The sequence below is a fragment of the Paramormyrops kingsleyae genome, chromosome 2 (genome assembly GCF_048594095.1).
Source record: "Paramormyrops kingsleyae isolate MSU_618 chromosome 2, PKINGS_0.4, whole genome shotgun sequence".
In the NCBI taxonomy this organism is placed as follows: Eukaryota; Metazoa; Chordata; class Actinopteri; order Osteoglossiformes; family Mormyridae; genus Paramormyrops; species Paramormyrops kingsleyae.
In genome coordinates this window covers 14,951,338-14,972,233 of record NC_132798.1, presented here as the reverse complement: position 1 = coordinate 14,972,233, position 20,896 = coordinate 14,951,338, and the positions used below count along the sequence as shown (strand labels likewise).

The 20,896-nt window shown below is 50.7% G+C and overlaps 1 protein-coding gene across 2 annotated transcripts in view; it reads right to left on the bottom strand.

The window, feature by feature from the left end:
- grid2 (glutamate receptor, ionotropic, delta 2) overlaps positions 1-20,896 on the bottom strand; it is a 312,014-nt gene that overhangs the window by 257,983 nt on the left and 33,135 nt on the right. For both annotated transcript variants that reach the window (XM_023836747.2, XM_072706413.1), the window contains exon 2: positions 2,700-2,855. In XM_023836747.2, coding sequence (XP_023692515.1) covers positions 2,700-2,855 — 156 coding nt within the window. The remainder of the gene's footprint in view (positions 1-2,699; positions 2,856-20,896) is intronic.

The window sequence follows — 20,896 nt, the reverse complement described above, 5'->3', positions numbered from 1 at the left end:
TGATTCATGTAAGTGTCCAGGATGCAAGAGTGTTAGGATACAGAGGCTAAATATGCACCCCCCACCCCCCAAACCGAAGCAGGGAAACGCACATCAGGCCCCCCCACACCCAACCGTTCCCTCACACGTTTAACATCTGCGGAAAAACAGATGACTGTTTACTTTCACAAAATGTAATTAACTCCACGTGCCACCTCAATGAAGACGCACGATATGGGACACGAATGATCGGTGCATTTAGCGCCCTTTCCCGCTGGGCCCGGCCCACACTGCTCCTCACCGTCTCTCGCATCAGCCTCCCGTTTGTCGCTAAGCAACTACTGCTAGCGGGTACTTTCCCTGTGCCACGAGACAGCCTCGTTTCATAATTTCTGTGTGCCGTAAATGAATAGCCTTCAATCACTGCGTCTCCCCAAGTCGCCCACACTCCGTGGAAGCAGCAGCATTCCAGAGCACGGCCTCGCCACTCGCTGACACCGCTAAACTGACCATATCTGTGGCATCAGCATCAATCTTCTGGATAATTCCTCAGATGGGCCCCGCATTCCATTCATCACTGGCGGAGTATAGACGCTGGTGCTCAGGGAGCCATTTTTACGCCTTAACAAACAGGAGTCGGGGCCTAACAGGCTCCACAGAGGTAGTGCAATGTGGTAAAACAGCGAAAACATTTTATTCTCCTGAGAAATGGACATAATCAGGTGAGAGAGATTCATAGCCAGGCATGCAGCAGTATAACAGTGTCACAGACAGGGGGTGCCATTCAGGGGATCCTCTCCAGTGCAGCCATTATGGTCTATAGCAGCAGTACTGGTCAAAGCCCATGTGGTGCCCTAGACAAGCTTCATAATTAACAGTAAATTATCAAACAAAGCAAAACCAAAACGAAAAACAAAAGTAGGATTTTCTGACTTTGCAGTGCCCTAGGCAAGCTTCACCGCCAGTGCCACCCCCCACCCCCCACCCCCCACCAACCACTCAGATGCTCTATACAGTATGTGTATACAGCACAGGGGGCACCGGCAGTAAACCTTGTCGGTGGGGGGGGGGGGGGGGGAGTAGGAGGGGGGCAGTTTGCAAAGTCAGCGGCCCTCACTGTATACTGTAGCAGGCCATGGAGGGGGGGCCAAAACCAAGCCCCACCACATCAGCAGTAAAGCATCGTTAACGATTATTACGACGTCCCATGAAATCTGCAATGATGCACCCGTTAGCTTCTACTTTGCCCTTTTTCAAAATGCATGTGGAAATCAATAGCAGCAGCGCCTGTTTCGTGTTGAACTTGGCTTATATATGTATTATTAATTGGGGGGGGGGGTGATATAGTCTTTGCCCTGGGCTGCTCTACGGGGATGTGGCTCCAATCGGCTCTTTCCTCAACAGCAGGATGCCCCCCCCCCCCCCATTCGCAGGTACTGTCTGCCTGCCGATTATCGCAGAACGCCGAAATCGGTCTCGGCGCCACTTCCCGGGCCGGTCGACCTTCCACGCCTTCTCCTGCCGAGGCGCAGCGATAAGATCCAGACTGGAATGTTACAGCGGTCCAACACCAGAGGCTTAAAGCTACCTAGAATCCTCCAGGAGTGTGTGCATAACTCCCCGAAACAAACAGACAGACATTTATTTCTTAACAAGCAGCAAGCTAACAAACATTAAGGCGCTATAGATGTGTATTGCAGAAGGTTAAAGACGGGGTGGGGGGATGGTGTGGCTTCTGGGGGCTTCACCCACACATGTGAAAGCACATGTGGAAATTGACTTAGCTCTCTTTTAGAATTGGTTTGTTGCTTCTTCTGCTAACAGGAGTGGGGGGGGGGGGGCGGGGGCTTTTTGTTACCGAGATCTCTCTTGATAATGAAAGGGAACCCAACGGTCCTGCCTGGTGTTGATCACACGGTTTGGGGCCCGGCCTGACAGGCAGACAAGCCCCAGTCTGCCTGCCTCGAACAACAGAATCTGTAACAAGCTGTAATTACTGATTCTATTCTGGTTAAAGGTCTTTCTTTTCTTCTCTCCTCCGCCTCGTTCTTCTCCTTGTTCTCCGCGTGGCGTCAGTGCCCTTATCGGCGGCGAGCGCGAAAGCGGGACACGATTCGTGGCAAACAATCAGAAGTTCCAGAAAGAGGCGGGAGGCGGGCGTGGCGACGGGAGGCCGTCGCTGTGGGAACAGATGTCCACGATCGATAAATGCAAAGCAGAACTGAGAGGGACCGAGGATGTGGAGAATACTTCAGAGCATCTCTGGAAGCTTCACCACACTCATCCTTCAGCTCTATGGAACGGACACCCCTACAGGTATGACCTCGGGAAGTGGTAGAAGCGTGGCACTGCTCACTGGCTGCTCAAGTTCCCAATGAAACCCCAAGATGACACACTGGCACTTCCCACTCGCAGCGAACTTACAGTGGACCATCCGGAAAGCGGCACAGTTACGGAGAGACCGGCCTGCTTTGGAATATGCTGCAAATATTTGTGAGAGGTGTTTAGAAGTTCCTGATGTAAGTGCAGAGTACGAATGGAGCACCCTGACCTCCACAGAAAAGTATCCCCACATCCTGACCACACAAAGGTGCTACTGGAGTCACCTCGGTAGCCATGGTTACTCTGCTGAAAGGACCGGAACACTAGGCCAGGCGTGTGTGTGAAGGCAGGAGTTCGCCAAGTAATAGCGCCCCGAGAACGTTCCGGATGGTACCTACCTTCCTGCACTGCCTGGAAGGGGTTGTTCCCGTCCACGAACTCCACAGAGATAGTGATCTTCTCCGTCTCCAGGATCTCATTGTTGAGGTTCAGGTCAGCCACCGCCATGCGGAACACCTCATCGTCCTTCTTGGCCGACTCGTCGAAAATGGCCCCTGCGGACAAATGAATGCAGCCAGTGTCAGGTGAGGAGACCTCGTAGGTCACATGCCGAAAATCTAACACCATCATCATCACTCACATATCCACCCCGCCCACCAGCAGAAAACTGAGAAGCTGAGCTGACATCAAGTCAAATTACAAAGGCTTTCCACAAAAAACATTCCTTTCTCTATGTCACAATACTATTTAATTTCCTTTTTCTGAATTGAATACTTGTCCTGCTTTGTTCTTTCAGAGTCAGCACACCTTAGATTGAGGTGTATTTCAGAAGAACATGCTGTTCTATTTTCAGGACGTACGCTACGGTTCTCAGCTCATCCAAACGTTTCACTCCCATCTGAGTAAGCAGCAAATCCCCTGAAGGTGCGCGATGGGATGTTCCTCCATCCCCGCCTCCGTCCATCAGGGTCATCACTGAACATGACCAGCTAGTGCGCAGGGTGAAACAGCTGACACCACAAACAGCCATTTCCACAAAGAAACCACATGATATTGAAACAGCAATCGGAACATTTAATAGGTGTTTATCAGGCAGCAGTCAATTAGCTAAGGCATAGTAGTCCGATTTCTTTTCAGCGGATAAGAGGGAACTGAGCTAAAGAAGGAGTAATTACAAGGTATTTTACGCCCCAAATTAATCCACACTTCTCTGATGACCCGACGGGATGGAATAAACGTCTTAATGGATTCGATAAATATTCATCGCGGCTTCATCACAGCCCGCGTTCGCGGCAATCTTCTCACAACCCCCGTAACTCTGCACGAGTGGGAGGAACCGAAACGATCATCTGACCGGGGAGCGTAATGGGGCAAAGGAACACAAAAAAATGCAGCATGGGCAGAATCGACAGCGTGGAGACTCTCGCATCCAGGTTATGGTGGGGAAAGGCTCTGCAAGAGGTTTGCTTTCGACATCTGCTCTCCCTGTCTGACCAAAGTCAATAGCTGAATATAAAGCCTCCCCAGCACGGTCACGCAGCCCCCGGGAGGCCAGGCTGCACCCCCGGTCTCCAGGGAAAAGCCCTCACTCATTACTTACTGATTAATTAGTGATTAAGCTAGGCACTCCTTTGAAATAATTAAGGCCATTGTTGTTTTAATGTTATATACCTGGGGCTGGTGGAGGCTGGGCTGCAGGGTCAAGGTCGGTCCCAGGCCGGCCTCTAACTGATAAAGCATTTAAGGGCTGAAAGCACTTCCGCCCCCTAATGGCCCCCTACCTGTAATTTTGCTGCAGCTGCCCACTCCCATTGCTTTTCCTAGGGAGAGTTGAGTAGCAGCATGTCAGCCTGTGGCTCCCACCTTCACCAGTCCGCCCCCCCTCCCCAAAGCCCACTGTGCCAATTAGACACATTAATCATTCATTCGTCCAGAGGCCTTGCAGAGCTGCTCACGTGTGTTGTAGGTCACACCTTACGGAGAAACGGCGGAGAAGGTGGCCGGCGAGCGTGACGGCCCCCGTTCTCTGGGCCCCCACACTTTCCTCACAGTTACGCACCAGACCGGCGAGTTACACGCTAAGCAAATTTCCAAAGGTGGAGTTAAGCCAATGAATGAACATGAACATGCACAGGACATATCCCAGAGGTACAGGTCAAAGTGTCATACCATGTGTGAGAGAGCATGACACCCACCACCACTGGAATACAAGGCCCGGCTGTAGAAATCTCTCACCTAACAAATTAGTCTGACATGGGGGATGGAGGGGGGGTTACTTTACCTCATTTAATGAGGACCCATTTTACCTTTCTGCGAGTGTGTCATACTTAATTCCAAAAGATTGAATTCAACCACAACTAATTTGTCCTCACGCAGAGACGCTTATGGGGTGATGTAATTATGCAAGGGTTAATTGATTTCCAGCGTAATTAACATATTCTTATAGTTCCCCTGTAAACCTTTCATTCAGACATTCCGGTGCTTCGTTTTTGGACAAAGCCCTGTGGGTCAGAAGGGGGTGCGACCCGATTGGCTGCTTTTAGGGGTCAGAGGCAGAGGGTCCACATCCTGCTTACTTTAAAGTCCAACACGTCGCAGGCCTGCATTTTGGCCACCAGTGTCAAACAGGCCACAAACGGTGTGGCGAGGACCCGCCTTATGTAACTGAAGCTCCTCTGATGCACTAATGTCATTATCTCAGCGTGTGACAGACAGGCCACCTAAGGCGATGTTATCGCTGCCCCCAGGAAGCCCGGCAGGACCCCGACGGGAGAAGGAGGCGGCCCCTCTGGGGCCAGAAGCCCAAGCCGCTCTGGAGAAGCTCCACAAAAAAATCATAACGGGTCTTTTATCTGAGTCTGCAATTGAGTTGCCATAGAAACAAAATTCAAGGTGGTGTCTTCGGAAAGCGTGTTTCGCGCGGCGAGGGGGCCACAGGTGAGGGGAGCTCAGTCCCACATGTCCGAGACAGCGGCCCACACACATGGGGGCCCCCGTAAGCGTGTGCTTTGTGGCGAGGACCCACGTGTTGCTGTGATGATCGGCCGAGACGTCGCTTTACCTAATGTCAAGGTGTGACACGTCATTCACGTAGCAGGAGCCTCACACCGATGACATGGTTCATTGATTACAGACTGGGAGGATGGAGCTGGAGTCCAACTGGGACGGTCAGTGTGCATGCGTGTGCAGGGGTGTGTGCTAATATGCATGCATGTTTTTATGTGGGTGCGTCTGTGTGCGTGCAGGAGTTTATAATGTGTAAGTGTGTCCATGTTCATATGTGTGCGGGGGTGTGTATTTATAATGTGAGTGTGTTTACATATGTGACTGAATTATGTGTAGTATTAAGTGTTTGTGTATATACGTCTATGTTTATGTGTGTGTATTACTGTGTGTGTGTGTGTGCATGCGTGTGTGCTTTACAGTGTATTTCTCATGTTGTCTTAGTGTATGTATTTGGGTTATGTATATATTACATCGTGGGGACCAAATGTCCCCACAATATGATAAAACCCTGTAATTTTTACCTTGACCCACAAGGATATCTTTATATGTAAAAATTGTGCCTGCAATCAAAAAAATTGGCAATAGTCTTGTATTTTGTTTGGATACTTAAGGTTGTCATAGATTACGATTTCTCCCAAAGAAATGAATGGAGAGTCCCCACAAAGATATGAACAGAAATGTGTGTGTGTCTGTGTCTGTGTGTCTGTGTTTTACTGTGTACCTCTCGTTTCTTGTTGCTCTCGTTGCTCAGAGCTCCTGGAACGTGTGGATGAGCCCCCCCCCCCCACACACCCCCGCTCCTACCAGTCCCAGCCCCACATCACTATTGGGGTCTTTTGGACCAGGCTGGGCATGGGGGGTGGAGGCTGCAGCACCTTAACGAGACACTGGGGGGGGCGTGCAGCAGGAGCCGCCACTGCATCAGCACTTTTATAGCCGTCTGCGTGCTGCACCGGTGTAATCTTTCATACCCCCTAAGCTGTTTACAACGACGTGCAGCACTGCACTTAAATTCATGTAATATTTACTGAAGCCAAAGCAGAGGCTTGGCTCTGACCTGAGAGGTCTAAGAAGCGTTCTGCAGCGGGGATCAAAGCCTGCTTCCCTCAGAACAGCACGCAGGCCGACGTTCAGCAGGAGAGCGCACTGAATCTAACTGTGTCAGCCTGTGTCTGTGAGTGTGTGTGGCAGCCTGTGTCTGTGAGTGTGTGTGGCAGCCTGTGTCTGTGAGTGTGTGTGGCAGCCTGCGTGCGTGTGTGTGTGTGTGTGTGAAACAGTGGGATTACACCAGTACAGCCAGTACAGCTAGTGCGCAGAACCCCCGTGTGTGAGGAAGAGCTCCCCCAGGGTGAATAGCAGCCCGCTATGATATTTGCCCTCCGTACGCAGAGACACACTCCCACTCACATCTAAGCTAACATTCCTGATGGAGGTTGCCAGCCACATCCCAGAGCAGCGTGTTATATATATGTGTGTGTGTGTATATGTTATGTACATGTGTGTTATATACACATACGTCCTAACACCCTCCACGCACATCTCCCACCCCTCATCATGCGACAGAGGTGTGACCAAAACCGTGACATCGATGTCAAAAAGGAGGACAGAGATGAGCATGAAGATGATGAGGATGCAGACGGTGAGGATGACGACGACAGTGCCTGATACCAGTGGGAATGAAGATGAATTTGCGGACTGGCCCTTGCAGCTCCTTCCCATCTCTAACCCCAACCCTGGATTTACAGTCCAGTGGCGTCCGTGTGGAGGAGGACAGGGATTAACAGGATGAGCCGCCCGTGGAGCAGAGCGCCGTAATGGTCGCTATGATGTGCGATATCGCATCCGCGGCGGGGGGGGGGGTGTTTGTCACCGTGGCAGCAGCAGCCTGCCACACACTGTCAGCCATTAATAACGGTCAAACATGTAGGCCTGTCAGCCGCTGGGCCTAGCCAATCGCAGGTGGCACCAACATCCAATCACGGCTCCCTCCGCTTCCTCTACCCAGTGCCGACTAAGACTACGAAATTAACGTGGGATCAAAAAGGGGAATCAAAATTTGCCGTTTTTTTGGATGACTGTACTTTTTATGGAAAAACAAGTGAAATGCATGCCTGCCACGCAGAGTGCTGTCTGTCAGCTTGCAGGTCCTGTGGCTCGCCGACCTTCAGTTGCTCATGAGCACCTCACGCTGGCAGGCATGCAGCACGTCCGACCCGCAAGGCGGGCCGTGTGACATCATTCAGACGCACTAACTATGTGAGGCTTAATCAGGCTGTCCCCCGAGCTCACACCTTCCTGTCCTCCTCCTGACACTCTCCTGTCCCCCTCACACACACACACACACACGTGCATGCACTAACCAAATCCTGCCAAATGGCTCCCCGGAGCCCCCGGAATCTCACCCTCTCTCACCGCAACCTCGCTCCCATGCTGATACCAGCCTTTTGTGTATATAATTCACATATATATCAGGGGTATAAACACAAAGAGGAGTAAATCTGTTTTATGTGCGTGCGGGGGTGAATAACGCTGCCGTAATCTCTCCTCAGCATCCCTCTCCCTCTTTATCTCTGTCTCTCCGTATCACACCTGCACTTCCTCTCCCGTGACTCAGGCCCAGGCTGATCCCGAGGGGGGAGGATCCACCCAGGCCAGCCAATCCGTGCAGCTCTCACAAACATTTTTAAATCGGGCCAATCAGATGAGGAGACACACTGATTTAGGCTCCCATATGATTAAGTGCCTGAGCGTGGAGTGCGGGGAGTTAATGATTCCCGGCTGATTATGGGATTCTTTTGCACGGTACTTGACGTTAATGTCATCTGGAGAGCGCAGCGTCAGCACACCGATGCAGCACCTCCGGGACCCAGAACTGACATGGCTGCGAGATCCTGCAAAGTGCTCAGATTGAGGTGAGTGGGCGGGGCTTGTATGGCGTACCTACAGCTGTGGTTCCCAACCCAGTCCACGTGGACCCCCAGACACATTTTAGCTCCCTCCTAGCTCTCGACACACCTGTAGCAGGTCAGTGTTCTTGATTGTTTGACTGTTTGGTTCAGGTCTGCTGGGAGCTGGGAGGGATGTGGACTGGCTGAGGGTCCCCGAGGACAGAGCACTGACCTACAGGAACTGGATCAACAGGAACTGGATCAACAGGAACTGGACCTACAGGAACTGGACCAACAGAACCAGATTCAAACAAGATTTGAACTTTAGTTTCCTGCCTGCCCACCCAGGCTGATTACACATCTGCCATCCCGTTTGCTGCCGGACCGCACCCCCCCCCCCCCATCCTGCCGAAGGAAGCAGCTTCCTCACCTACCTGTCTTGACATCAGCTGGACCTACCACATTTATACCTGGACTGTGCACAATTTTACTTCATAAACTAGGACTATTTTGAACATCCTCTGCTGGCCCAGGAGGATGGGCTCCCCTTTTGAGTCTGGTTCCTTCCAATGTTTCTTACTTTAAGAGAGTTTTTCCTTTCCACTGTCGCCTCTAGCTTGCTCTCTGGGGGCTTTGGACGGGGAGTGCTTTGAGACAATGGAATGTTGTGAAAATGCACTATATAAATAAACCTTTAAATTGAATTGAATTTGCGTGTGTCTGGTGGGGGGGGGGGGCTCACGATCGCTACAAGACCACCTTCAGTGTTTTGGGGGTTGCTTATTCATAAAGTCACATGATGATCCCGGTCTTGACAGACTGTCCAGAATGTTCCTTGCGGACACTTGAGGCAGGGTGTGAAGTGGCACTCCAGCGTGTCACCTCTGCGACGTCGCACTTTGAAGGATGAGGATTCACACTTATCATTGTGTATAACGCAGCGTTAAACACAAAACCAGGGCGCCTCTTTCACGTTGTACGTTTTCCGAGCAATCTTCACACTTTAGGCCGGCAAATTGCATCTGAAATTCTGAACCGTGTGAACAGTTTGTTTCTCCACTTACGACTGTACTTATATCTTCTCTTTTGCTGTAATGTATTCCATGACCTACATAATTTAGCGGGAGATTAAATAATGCCAGGCTTCTTAAACGAAAGGGCTTGACATTTTCCTTTTCCGCGTTTCATGTCAGAAAGTGAAGCCCGTTTTGATGCCACGGATTAAAGAGGAGTATTTATTGCTCTTTTCTTTGCTAAGATTTTAACCGAACCTTGATACATGGGCATTAGACACAGGTCACATGATGAGGGTCGAGGGCACCATTTCCAGGACATTCTTTAACTACTGACCAACACAAATTAGCCACCAGCCACTAGTCACTGGGGGGAAGGCTACCCCATTGGACACAAGGACAGCTCAGGCTATGAGAGCCAATCAAAGTGGAACATCACTATCAGAGCCCAACCAGCCAGACCCAGACAGAGGAACTCTGCTCAGCCAGAAACAGTATTTTTTGTTAGTCATGAATAAACACATGAAAATAAATCTAAATATTTACCCGCTTTCCTCTCACATAGCTTGTCAAACAGAAGCGAGTTTAATTACAAGGATAATTACGAGGCATTAGAAAAGTTTAACCGGTGGAATCAAGCCTTCATTAGCGAGGACAGTGAACTGTCTGGCCCCGGATACGAGTCGAGGTCCAGTGCTTTGCGTGCCATCCTGCTGTTTTTTCTCTCTCTTCCTCTCCCCAATATCACTCTCCCCTCACTCTCATATTCCTTCTCTTTTACCTTTCTCTCTGACTCTCTCTCACCTCTCTCCCTCCTGTCACACTTTCCCATTCCCCCTCTCTCACCCCTCTCTCTCTCTCCCTCCTGTCACACTTTCCCATTCCCCCTCTCTCACCCTCTCTCTCTCTCCCTCCTGTCACACTCTCCCATTCCCCGCTCTCTCACCCCTCTCACTCTCTCCCTCCTGTCACACTTTCCCATTCCCCGCTCTCTCACCCCTCTCACTCTCTCCCTCCTGTCACACTTTCCCATTCCCCGCTCTCTCACCCCTCTCTCTCTCTCCCTCCTGTCACACTCTCCCATTCCCCACTCTCTCACCCCTCTCTCTCTCTCCCTCCTGTCACACTTTCCCATTCCCCGCTCTCTCACCCCTCTCTCTCTCTCCCTCCTGTCACACTCTCTCATTCCCCGCTCTCTCACCACTCTCTCACTCTCTCCCTCCTGTCCCACTCCCCCTCTCTGTCTCTCAAGCTCCCTCTCTCTTTCTATCTCTATTCTCTTTCAGCAGTCAGTTCCAAACACAAGTTCAATTATGTTTTATAGAAGAAACAGAGCAGCAATCGAACACAGCACAAACTGAGTTACCGCAAAGTTAAATGAAATAGATATTACACCCCAAAGACCCTCAGCTGGCTCTGCTCCCCTGTGATTACACTCTCCAGCTGTGGAATCGCCCCCTGATATGTTTCACTTCTTGCAGCAGGAACCTGTTTTTGCAGGTTTTCACTTGAGGCGATTTGTGGGGCCTATTTCTCAAAGGGAACCTCATCCTTACGAATCCTGCGGCCTGATATCACGCTGTTGCCAGCCTACAGGATCACCGGCTGTGTTTACACAGGATGGCCATGCTGACAGTCAGCACTGGGGTCTTTGTAGTAACGATCGGAGCACATAATTATTGAGCTTAAGCCCAATTATACATGTATAGCCTCATCTTACATTATATGGTGGTAATGTATTTCATACTTTATGGATTTAGCTACTGCATTTATCCAAATGGGCGTACATCTATTGAGGAGGCAGGGTCAGAGTGCCTGGAGCAGCTGAGAGCTAAGGGTCTTGCTTTAGAGCACAACAATAAAATCACTCTGTCAACCGACAGATTTGAGCTGGTGACCTTTTGATTACGGACACATCCAAAGGTACTGAGCCACACAGCCCCCTGTGCCACTCCTCCATATCTCTGGTATGATTGTATCATTTGCACATTGTGATGCTTCTCTGTTGCAGTCTGACTGCATCACAGTTTGTCTCACAGACCCTTCAGGCCGCCGTCCCGGTTCCCATATCCCCGGTTTCTCCGTCTCGCTCCCCTCCTCCAGCTCCAGCCGCCGTCCCGGTTCCCATATCCCCGGTTTCTCCGTCTCTCTCCCCTCCTCCAGCTCCAGCCGCCGTCCCGGTTCCCATATCCCCGGTTTCTCCGTCTCGCTCCCCTCCTCCAGTTCCAGCCGCCGTCCCGGTTCCCATATCCCCGGTTTCTCTGTCTTGCGCTCCCTCATTTCAGCTCCAACTGTCTGACGCTCAGATTGCATTTGGAAGGTGATCATCTGAAAATCTTTTGTCACCACAATAATGCAAATGATTCCAGTGGTGATGAATGCTGGTATTGATTACCGAGGCCCCCGATTCCTGCCTGCCATTTTACATGCAGCAGACGAGTGAGAGCTGCAGTACTTTCTGACTATGAGTCCCTGCACATCTCTGGGGTCACCTGAGATGATGTCATCAGGACATGGGTCCCCCCAGGCTAGCCAACTGCTTTAATCCTGAAATCCATGTTGATTATTAGGGTCCAGATTACGGCCACTGCTGTTCTTTTCTTTCTTCCTTCCATCACCTTTCGTTCCGCACCCTCCTGAGCACCGAGGTTTTGCCGCACCTGACAAATCCATTTCTGAGCACCAAAATTGTTCAGCGTTGTCTCTATCACTCTGAGGAAGTGTAATTCCCACCATCACATCTCACCATCCTCTCGGTATGTCTTCACTGCCCTTAACTGCTGTCGGGGCAATGGATCAGAGTGCACCGCACCCACCCTGGTCTCCAGTTTCCCAGCATGCCTTGAAACTGGGACCCATCATCCACGCCACGCCATGGCCCGCCCTCCTCTCGCCTCCTTCAGCATATCCCCCATGCCGTCCTGCACGTCTGTGATGTACATTCTGCGAGTGAGCATGTAATCCTAAACAAGCTGAATACCTCAAAGGGAGGGGGAGGGGGTCCAGTTTTTTAATGAATTAATGGGGAGAAGCTAAGGGGGGGTGGGGGTGAAGCACTTCTTCCTTTCATCACAAACAGTGACATTTACAGACAATGCGAATCCTTTGTTCTTCCTCTCCGCATACGGCAAAGCACTCTGGCACAGAGCGAACATCCTGCCGTTTCCCAGCCACAAACACAGTGCACACTCTGCCACCAGAACCAGCTAATGGACCATCTGGTCCGGTCCCTGGCCTTTCTGGGAGGGACCCAGCACCTTGCGTGACTCGCATTTGCGGCTCCACCCTCTGGGGAGGACGCATGGAGAAAGGTGGCGGCCATAAATCGAAGGCTTTAAGTGTGGTCTGCATGTCTCAGGGATGCGTCATTCGCCTAAAAAGCGGTATTGATTTCACATCGATCCGGCCAGGTCCAGTTGAAGTGCTTCATGCTCGGACATGGGGACAGTCCTTAGAGATGCATAAGGGAAAGGGGAACGAGGCTCACAGCTCACAGAAAAACCATGTAAGCTCACACGGATACAACAGCTCAAAAACAAGATTAGCTCACAGAGGAACAATGTAAACTCACAGAGAAACAACAGCTCACAGAAAAACCATGTAAGCTCACACAGATACACCAGCTCACAAACAACATTAGCTCACAGAGGAACAATGTAAACTCACAGAGAAACAACAGCTCACAGAAAAACCATATAAGCTCACACAGATACACCAGCTCACAAACAACATTAGCTCACAGAAGAACAATTTAAGCTCACAAACAGCTCAAAGAAAAACCATGTAAGCTCACACAGATACAAAAGCTCACAAACAACATTATTTCACAGAGTAACAATGTAAGCTCACAGAGAAACAAAGTAAGCTCACCAAGAAATAAAATTAGGTTTCAGAGAAACATTCTGGGCTCATAGAGAAATAAAATTAGGTCTCAGACAGGAACATCTGAGAGGAAATCTCTATGTGAGCTCCTGGCTATTTAGAAAAAAAACTGATTCTGGGAGAGAAAACAAGGGTTTAATGAAAGCACGAAATTCACCAGCCCAAGCATGTTTCATTGAGGACTGAAGGTGAAAACCCAAAGATCTTGCCAGTCTTATCCACTGTGGAATACAGCTTTCTATCTCATGTGGGCTTAGAGGCTTTGATCTCCAGTTTAAAGACACACATGCACCAGACGCAGGACCCATGGTACGAATCCAGGCAAATCGGCATACGAGTCCCTGTGACCGGCGAAGGTGTATCCCCGCTCCGCAAATTCACCGTAAAATTGAAAATTCCAAATGAGTTTGACTTGCTGGCATTAAACGGCAATTGGCAGGGCATTAAAGACGAGCCATCCCAGGATAACGAGCTTTACATTCTGGGGCCGTTTTCTCAGAGATGGGCGAGTCTTGCCCGCATTACGCCGCCCTGCTGATCCAGCACAATGCTTTGATGGTTCACTCTGTGGGCCCTGCTCCCTGATCCAGCCCTGGCGCCCTGGTTCCACCACTTTCATGAACCGTTCCAGCTTAATCACTTCCATTATATCCTCCTTCATCCCTTTCCTCTTTTTTGCACAGGTCTCTGTGGTCATATCTTACCGTTTCTGGCGGTTCCTCCTCTTGATTCATTTTTAAAAAATATTTGTCCAAAAGCAGCCCAATAACAGTCACGTGAAGCACGACATTGCTAGATGTCTTCTTCTCAAAGCAGGGCTGTTGAGCCACATGGATGATCATTCTACACGTTGACATGAGGTTCGCCTGGTGCTAACAGAGCTCCAGCAGTTGCTCCCATTGCTTCAGTTACATTACATTTTGACTAATCAGCAGACACTATTATCCAAAGTAACATACATTTTGAAAAAAACAGAGCCAGACAGTCCCTGAAGCAACTGGTGGCTAAGGGCTTGCTCAAAGGCCCAAAGGTGATGACCCTAGGATTTGAACCAGCAACCTTGCAGTCCCAATCACAGCAGCCTAAACCACTGAGCCACACAACATTCTGTTGGAACGTCTTGAAGTCTCTCTCAGTACTGTTTGTGGCCCTTCTCCCTACTGTCAGGACCCTGGTCTTTGCGATGGCCATCAACAAGGGCCCCAAGTATGCCCCATGACATTGTGGATTGCTTATTACCTCCCCCTGGTGCCAGATGCCCCACCCAGCAGATCCTGCCATGGTAATAAGACCCACATGGTTCAGTTCTTTGGTTCTTATCATTTTCCCTCTGCATCTGTATCTGAGTGTGTGTCTTTTCTCCCTGCCTGTAAGCTCGCCCAGCAGTCCGTCTGTGACCTGATGCCCATTGTGGATTTTGTGTATCTGCTGTCCCCGTGCTAGAGCAGATACAGTTATCTTTTATTTCATTCCTCCCAACCAGTTATGTTAATCCCGTCTCCGCTCTTGTCCACAAATAAAATCCCTCTTCCTTCCTCCCTTCCCATATCACAAGGCACTACTAGCTATCCGTCTCGGAGAAATTCTTGCAAACAGAATCATACATAAGAAAGATAGTTACAAGTAAATGTTTACAGGAGAATAGAGCATAGTGGAGCTTGCCGAGAGGCCTATACTGGAAACTCTGGCCCTGACACGACCCCCCCTGCTTTGGGAAACGTACCATACTGATCAAGGAGGAAACTGACACCCCTTGAGCACTCAAAGCACCCCCCAAATGTTTGCAAAGCGTCCCAGTGTGTGATCACTCATTTAAAAAACTGACAGGAAATGTGCAAGGGCAGCTTTTTAAAAAGCCACATGTTTTATTAAAATGACTGAAACTTTAATGTTAATTAACAGCTTCAGAACAAAAGTGGACTGTCAATGGTCTTCAAATACGGTGTGAAAAATTCATAAGCAATACGATGAGTGAAAAATAAATTAATAGAAAAAAGGATGAGGAATGAATCTGAAAAAGATTCACAGCCTTTGATTTCTCGTAGTAAGCTAATACAGCATATAAAACCATTTAGAAATGAACCATGTCTCACCCCCTGATATGTAAACACCCCCCACCACCACCAAGATCGCACAAAGTGCTCGTTTCCAGCACTGTGCTCTACCTGTGCGTCTGAGTAATGACCACACCTTCCCACTACGGGGTGCAGACCCTGGATCCACTGTCGTTCCGTCGATCAACAATTGGCGGGGGGGGTTAAGAGCCTTGCTGAAGGACCTAATGGTGGAATCAGTCAGCCAGCCTAGGGACATGAACCGGTGACCCCCCGATCATGACGTCCTAACCACTGAGTCACATGCCACCTCAATTGCAGCCCAAACCGTCCGTTAAAGGCAGCTGAAATCGCTCTCCTGCTGTCTGGAAAGTGGCGGTAAGGACCGGGGGAGGGAAAGAGCATGTTTACCTTAATGACTGAGGAGGCCAGGTGATGCTCCCCCCTCAGAAAACAGGTCTCACTTTTGCAACACAATGGTGTAAACTCAGAGCGGCTTCACTGACAGTATTGTCACTATGTTTTTTTTTTTCATTTTTTTTTTTTTTTTTAAATCGATGCTCATTTATATGTTCTGGGTAAGAATCTCATATACATAACAAAAGTTAATAAGTTCCTAGTACCTGCTGTAATCGCATATTCATATACACTCTATTTCTTGTATATTGATTTTTTTGGAGCAGAAGCCTTTCTCTTCAAAAGCACTACTGTGTCTGACAGAAATGAGTCTGTTTCAGAGTCGCGCTCAGGGGTACAACAGCAGTGTCCCTTCGGGGATCTCTACACATTCGACAAACATAGTGGGGGTGGAGTCAGAGGGTCAAGGGAAGAACAGGAGGAGGATACACAGGTGGGCGAAGAGGATCTGCATTTGACTCCTCCCACAGACTGTGGTCACAGTGTCAAACATCCATTATCACCCCTCCCCCACTCCCAAAACTCACAGCTACGCCAATCCCTGGGTGACAGAGGCGAGCGACCTCCAGCTACAACAGGACAACAAGATAAACTCGGGGTTGGGGGGATGCAGGGCTGGCTATTTGTTTGGGGTGGGGGGCCTCCCCCATTATAAGGTGCACTCTCAGGAACTTCCCAGGAGTGATTCGTCCCAATGAGAGACAGCCTCTGTTGCTGAAACCACATTCGTTAAAAAGTTAACGGTTAAGAGGAAGCCAATTCATTTTATCCTATTGCAACCAAGGAGACGATGACCCAGTTATGAGGTTTAAGCAGGGATTTGATTGGAAGGGGCATGCTAATTGGAACAGATGCCTTCTCAATTATTCACTCTTTGCACAGTGTGCGGTAGGAGCTAAATTTACCCTGCCGGTAAAGTCCTGTCAGCGCCCCCCTCAGGTTCCTGTGAACAAATGCAGTGCAGGGGTTTCAGGACCAACTGCTGCTAGCAGAGCTGTGGTACAAGGCTAAACACAGTCTTACATTAAGCCCCCACAAAGACACTGAGCCACGCTGTGCAGTAATAAGAGGGGGGCCATTCCCTAACACGGGGTCTGGAGGGGTGGCTCTCTGAGGATTATTTAGTCATATTTTTTCCTCAGACATTTTGTTCCACTGCATGCACTGCTTAAATTGGACCTAAGGATTGTAAATTAGACCTCTAAGAAACGCGGCCTGCTTTCAGAATGGCGGTGCCATGGTGACGGCGGGATTTCCGAGGCCCGCGCAGCGCCACGCGTGGTGTCGGGTTTCCAGTCGCACCGTCATGCCCGTGCCAAGATGGGACGCGGCGACCTCCAGCCGAGGAATGCATCATTAATGCCATGGATTGCAGATACGGTCTCGCACGATGCCCGAGCAGGACACGGAGAGTCGGGTGACGGGGCCCAAACACACCGAATTAAGAGTAGGTGAAATCCCATTCCTGTGCACAAGGTGACATTTTGACTAATATAGTGGATGTTTTATTTCTTCGTCTAGATGATCCGCGGGAGGTGGAACACCAGAATGGTGAACATTACTGCTGACTCCAAGAGGGGGGTACGTGAGAGTCGAACTGCCATCGCCCCCCATGCACAGGTGCCAGTTGCCCGTGCTGGTCATCTAGCCAATAACAGCAGCTGATAAGAAGCAGCTCCATCCAATACATGACTGACAGTGCACCGTAGCCCCGCCCACAGCGTGTTTCGAACCCTTGTCTCTCCCCTCCCGCTTCCTCTCATTTATATGCCAGTAGCAAAAGTGTTCTGCTTTTCTTTATTGAGAAGAGACTGTCTAAGAATATCAGTTACGGGCTTATATGAGGTGTGGGACTTAGCGTGTGTGCAAACAGGCAGCAGTGCAGGGAGCATATCAACTCAGCGCCCCCCCCCCCCCCACCCCAAACCCAAACAGGGCACTCAGCCCCAGCCTCATTTATCCACATTCATGCAAATGCAGGGCTGCACCTGCAGAAGCTTCCAGGTCAGTGAAAATGACGGGGGTGTTAAGCAGACAGGGAGGATCCGCACACTGGCAAGTGGAGGGGCAGCTAATTGCCATATATGGGCGATATGAGCGCACAGAGGGCCCTAAACACGGTGCCGGTAGAGAAACAGTGTGGCAGTTTTAGATGCATTAAATTGGCCGGCACTCCGGCTTTGGCTGCCGTCCTGGGCCGCCTGGGCCCTCTTATCGGCCCCGTCCTCCTAGCCGGAGTAGCAGGACTGTAAATTTCCTTTATGATGTCATTACTTATGGGGGAAGGGGCGGTGGCCAGATCAGTACTGGTGACTTACAGGCTTGTCAGATCAGACAGAGCGACACCCCCCCCCCCTCCCCAAACTAAAACAGTGACAGTAACGCGGTTCTAAATCGGGGGGGCGGAAACGAGCCTCCCACACCACCTGGCTTGTGACCGTGGTGCCCTTCAGCCTGATCGTCAAAAAAGCACAGCAGCGCCCCTCACGCGGGCGGAAGGGGTGACCATCTCTGCTGTGCTGTCAGAACCCCCCAGAGAGCCATAGCAGGGGGGGGGGGGGCTTCCAGAGCCTGTTTGTTCAGTGGTGGATTTACTCGGCCCCCCAGACCTCTCTTCTCTCTCGGTTCCTCACTCTGCTCCCCCCACGTCCATATCTAGTTTTTATCGCTCCTGCTGCCTCAGTGAAGGTCACAGTGAACCCCCCCCCACACACACACACACACACACACGGGATCTGCAGATCATTCTCATTTCTGCGCATGTTTTCTCTGGACTCAAGCCCTGGTTGCATGAACAAACTGCGTTGGTGCTGTAACGCGCTACATGGGGGGCAGAGGTACAGCAGCCGCACCGAAGACACAAACTCCACACATACTGCCTACCGCAGGATTCACCGCCAGGCTGCAAAAACCTTCCGGTACCTGTAAATAAAAGGCCCTTGCGTGGGAGACTGACTTTGAGTCTTTTTCATCTGTCCCGAAATACAGTAGAGGCTAGATCAACAAAACGATACATAAAAGCACAACCTTCGCAAATGTGCGGCCTATGTTAGATTACCAGTGCTGCGGAGTACGCCACACACAGTGAAGACAATAGGCCTCCCCTACAGAGTCACCCCCAGACCTTAGTGTCTCCTCCTGTTGACTCTCCCCTGAGACCAGATCCCTCCTCCCACAACCATTCACTTTGACTTGATTGTTCCTTAGAGCCTACTCCCATTAACCTTTCCCTGATACTAGATCCCTCCTTAGTACCTCCTCACATTGACCCTCCCCTGAGTCTGGATCCCTTCTTAGTGCCTCCTCCTCCAACCCTCCCCTGAGCCTGGATCCCTTCTTAGTGCCTCCTCCTCCAACCCTCCCCTGAGACTGGATCCCTTCTTAGTGCCTCCTCCTCCAACCCTCCCCTGAGACTGGATCCCTTCTTAGTGCCTCCTCCTCCAACCCTCCCCTAAGTCTGGATCCCTTCTTAGTGCCTCCTCCTCCAACCCTCCCCTAAGTCTGGATCCCTTCTTAGTGCCTCCTCCTCCAACCCTCTCCTGAGACTGGATCCCTTCTTAGTGCCTCCTCCTCCAACCCTCCCCTGAGTCTGGATCCCTTCTTAGTGCCTCCTCCTCCAACCCTCCCCTGAGTCTGGATCCCTTCTTAGTGCCTCCTCCTCCAACCCTCTCCTGAGACTGGATCCCTTCTTAGTGCCTCCTCCTCCAACCCTCCCCTGAGACTGGATCCCTTCTTAGTGCCTCCTGCTCCAACCCTCCCCTGAGTCTGGATCCCTTCTTAGTGCCTCCTCCTCCAACCCTCCCCTGAGTCTGGATCCCTTCTTAGTGCCTCCTCCTCCAACCCTCCCCTGAGACTGGATCCCTTCTTAGTGCCTCCTGCTCCAACCCTCCCCTGAGTCTGGATCCCTTCTTAGTGCCTCCTCCTCCAACCCTCCCCTGAGTCTGGATCCCTTCTTAGTACCTCCTCCTCCAACCCTCCCCTGAGTCTGGATCCCTTCTTAGTGCCTCCTCCTCCAACCCTCTCCTGAGACTGGATCCCTTCTTAGTGCCTCCTCCTCCAACCCTCCCCTGAGTCTGGATCCCTTCTTAGTGCCTCCTGCTCCAACCCTCCCCTGAGTCTGGATCCCTTCTTAGTGCCTCCTCCTCCAACCCTCCCCTGAGTCTGGATCCCTTCTTAGTGCCTCCTCCTCCAACCCTCCCCTGAGACTGGATCCCTTCTTAGTGCCTCCTCCTCCAACCCTCCCCTGAGTCTGGATCCCTTCTTAGTGCCTCCTGCTCCAACCCTCCCCTGAGTCTGGATCCCTTCTTAGTGCCTCCTGCTCCAACCCTCTCCTGAGACTGGATCCCTTCTTAGTGCCTCCTCCTCCAACCCTCCCCTGAGTCTGGATCCCTTCTTAGTGCCTCCTCCTCCAACCCTCCCCTGAGATTGGATCCCTTCTTAGTGCCTCCTCCTCCAACCCTCCCCTGAGATTGGATCCCTTCTTAGTGCCTCCTCCCCCAACCCATCACCGAGACTGGATTCCTCCGTAGTACCTCCTTCCATTGACCCTCCCCTGAGACAGAATCCCTCCTTAGTGCATTCTCCCCCTGACCCTCCCCTGAGTCTTGATCCCTCCAGAGTGCATCCTCCATATAACCTCCCTGAGCCTGGATCTGTCCTCATGTCTCCCAGTAGTGCATTGGTTTAAAACCGCATCATTCCCTCTTCCAGCAAGCACACTGTGTTAGGTCAGTGCAAGCCGGCTCGCCCCGGCTGCCGCAGATTCGTTTAGAGTCCTCTCCTCCTCTCCCCCTCTGCAGCCCCACTCTACCTGCTCCTGTGTTCCACATGACTGCTGTGCATGATTCATTCCTGCATCCACGAGCAGGGAGGGGCAAACGCCATTTATTCACTTTTTACTTGCTCCACCAGGCTGAAGCGGATTACCTGCCCTCACGGTTTCACCCATTTGCCCATTTGCACAGCTGGATTCACTGGGCAGATGAGATCACATGACTTCTTGAGCAGGGCCGGCAGTCTGCCCCCCCCACGCTACCGCAATGGCCCCACCTCTGGGATATTTTATTTTATTAGCAACCAATAAAGTATTCATGATGCCAGAAACAGGGAGACCAGTTCAAACATTACAGCCATTTTATCAATTTTAGGGAAATTTTAAAATTATGAAAAATGTAGAAATGATAAAATTATTATTCCATATATTAACTTGATTTTGTGATTCAAAGAGGCTGCACTTTTTTGCAATGCCTTTTATATAAATTATTTACTCATCCGATACTGAAGCAGCTCAGGCCCAATGACTCTCAAAGCCGCCCTCTCAGCTCGGCCCCTGTGT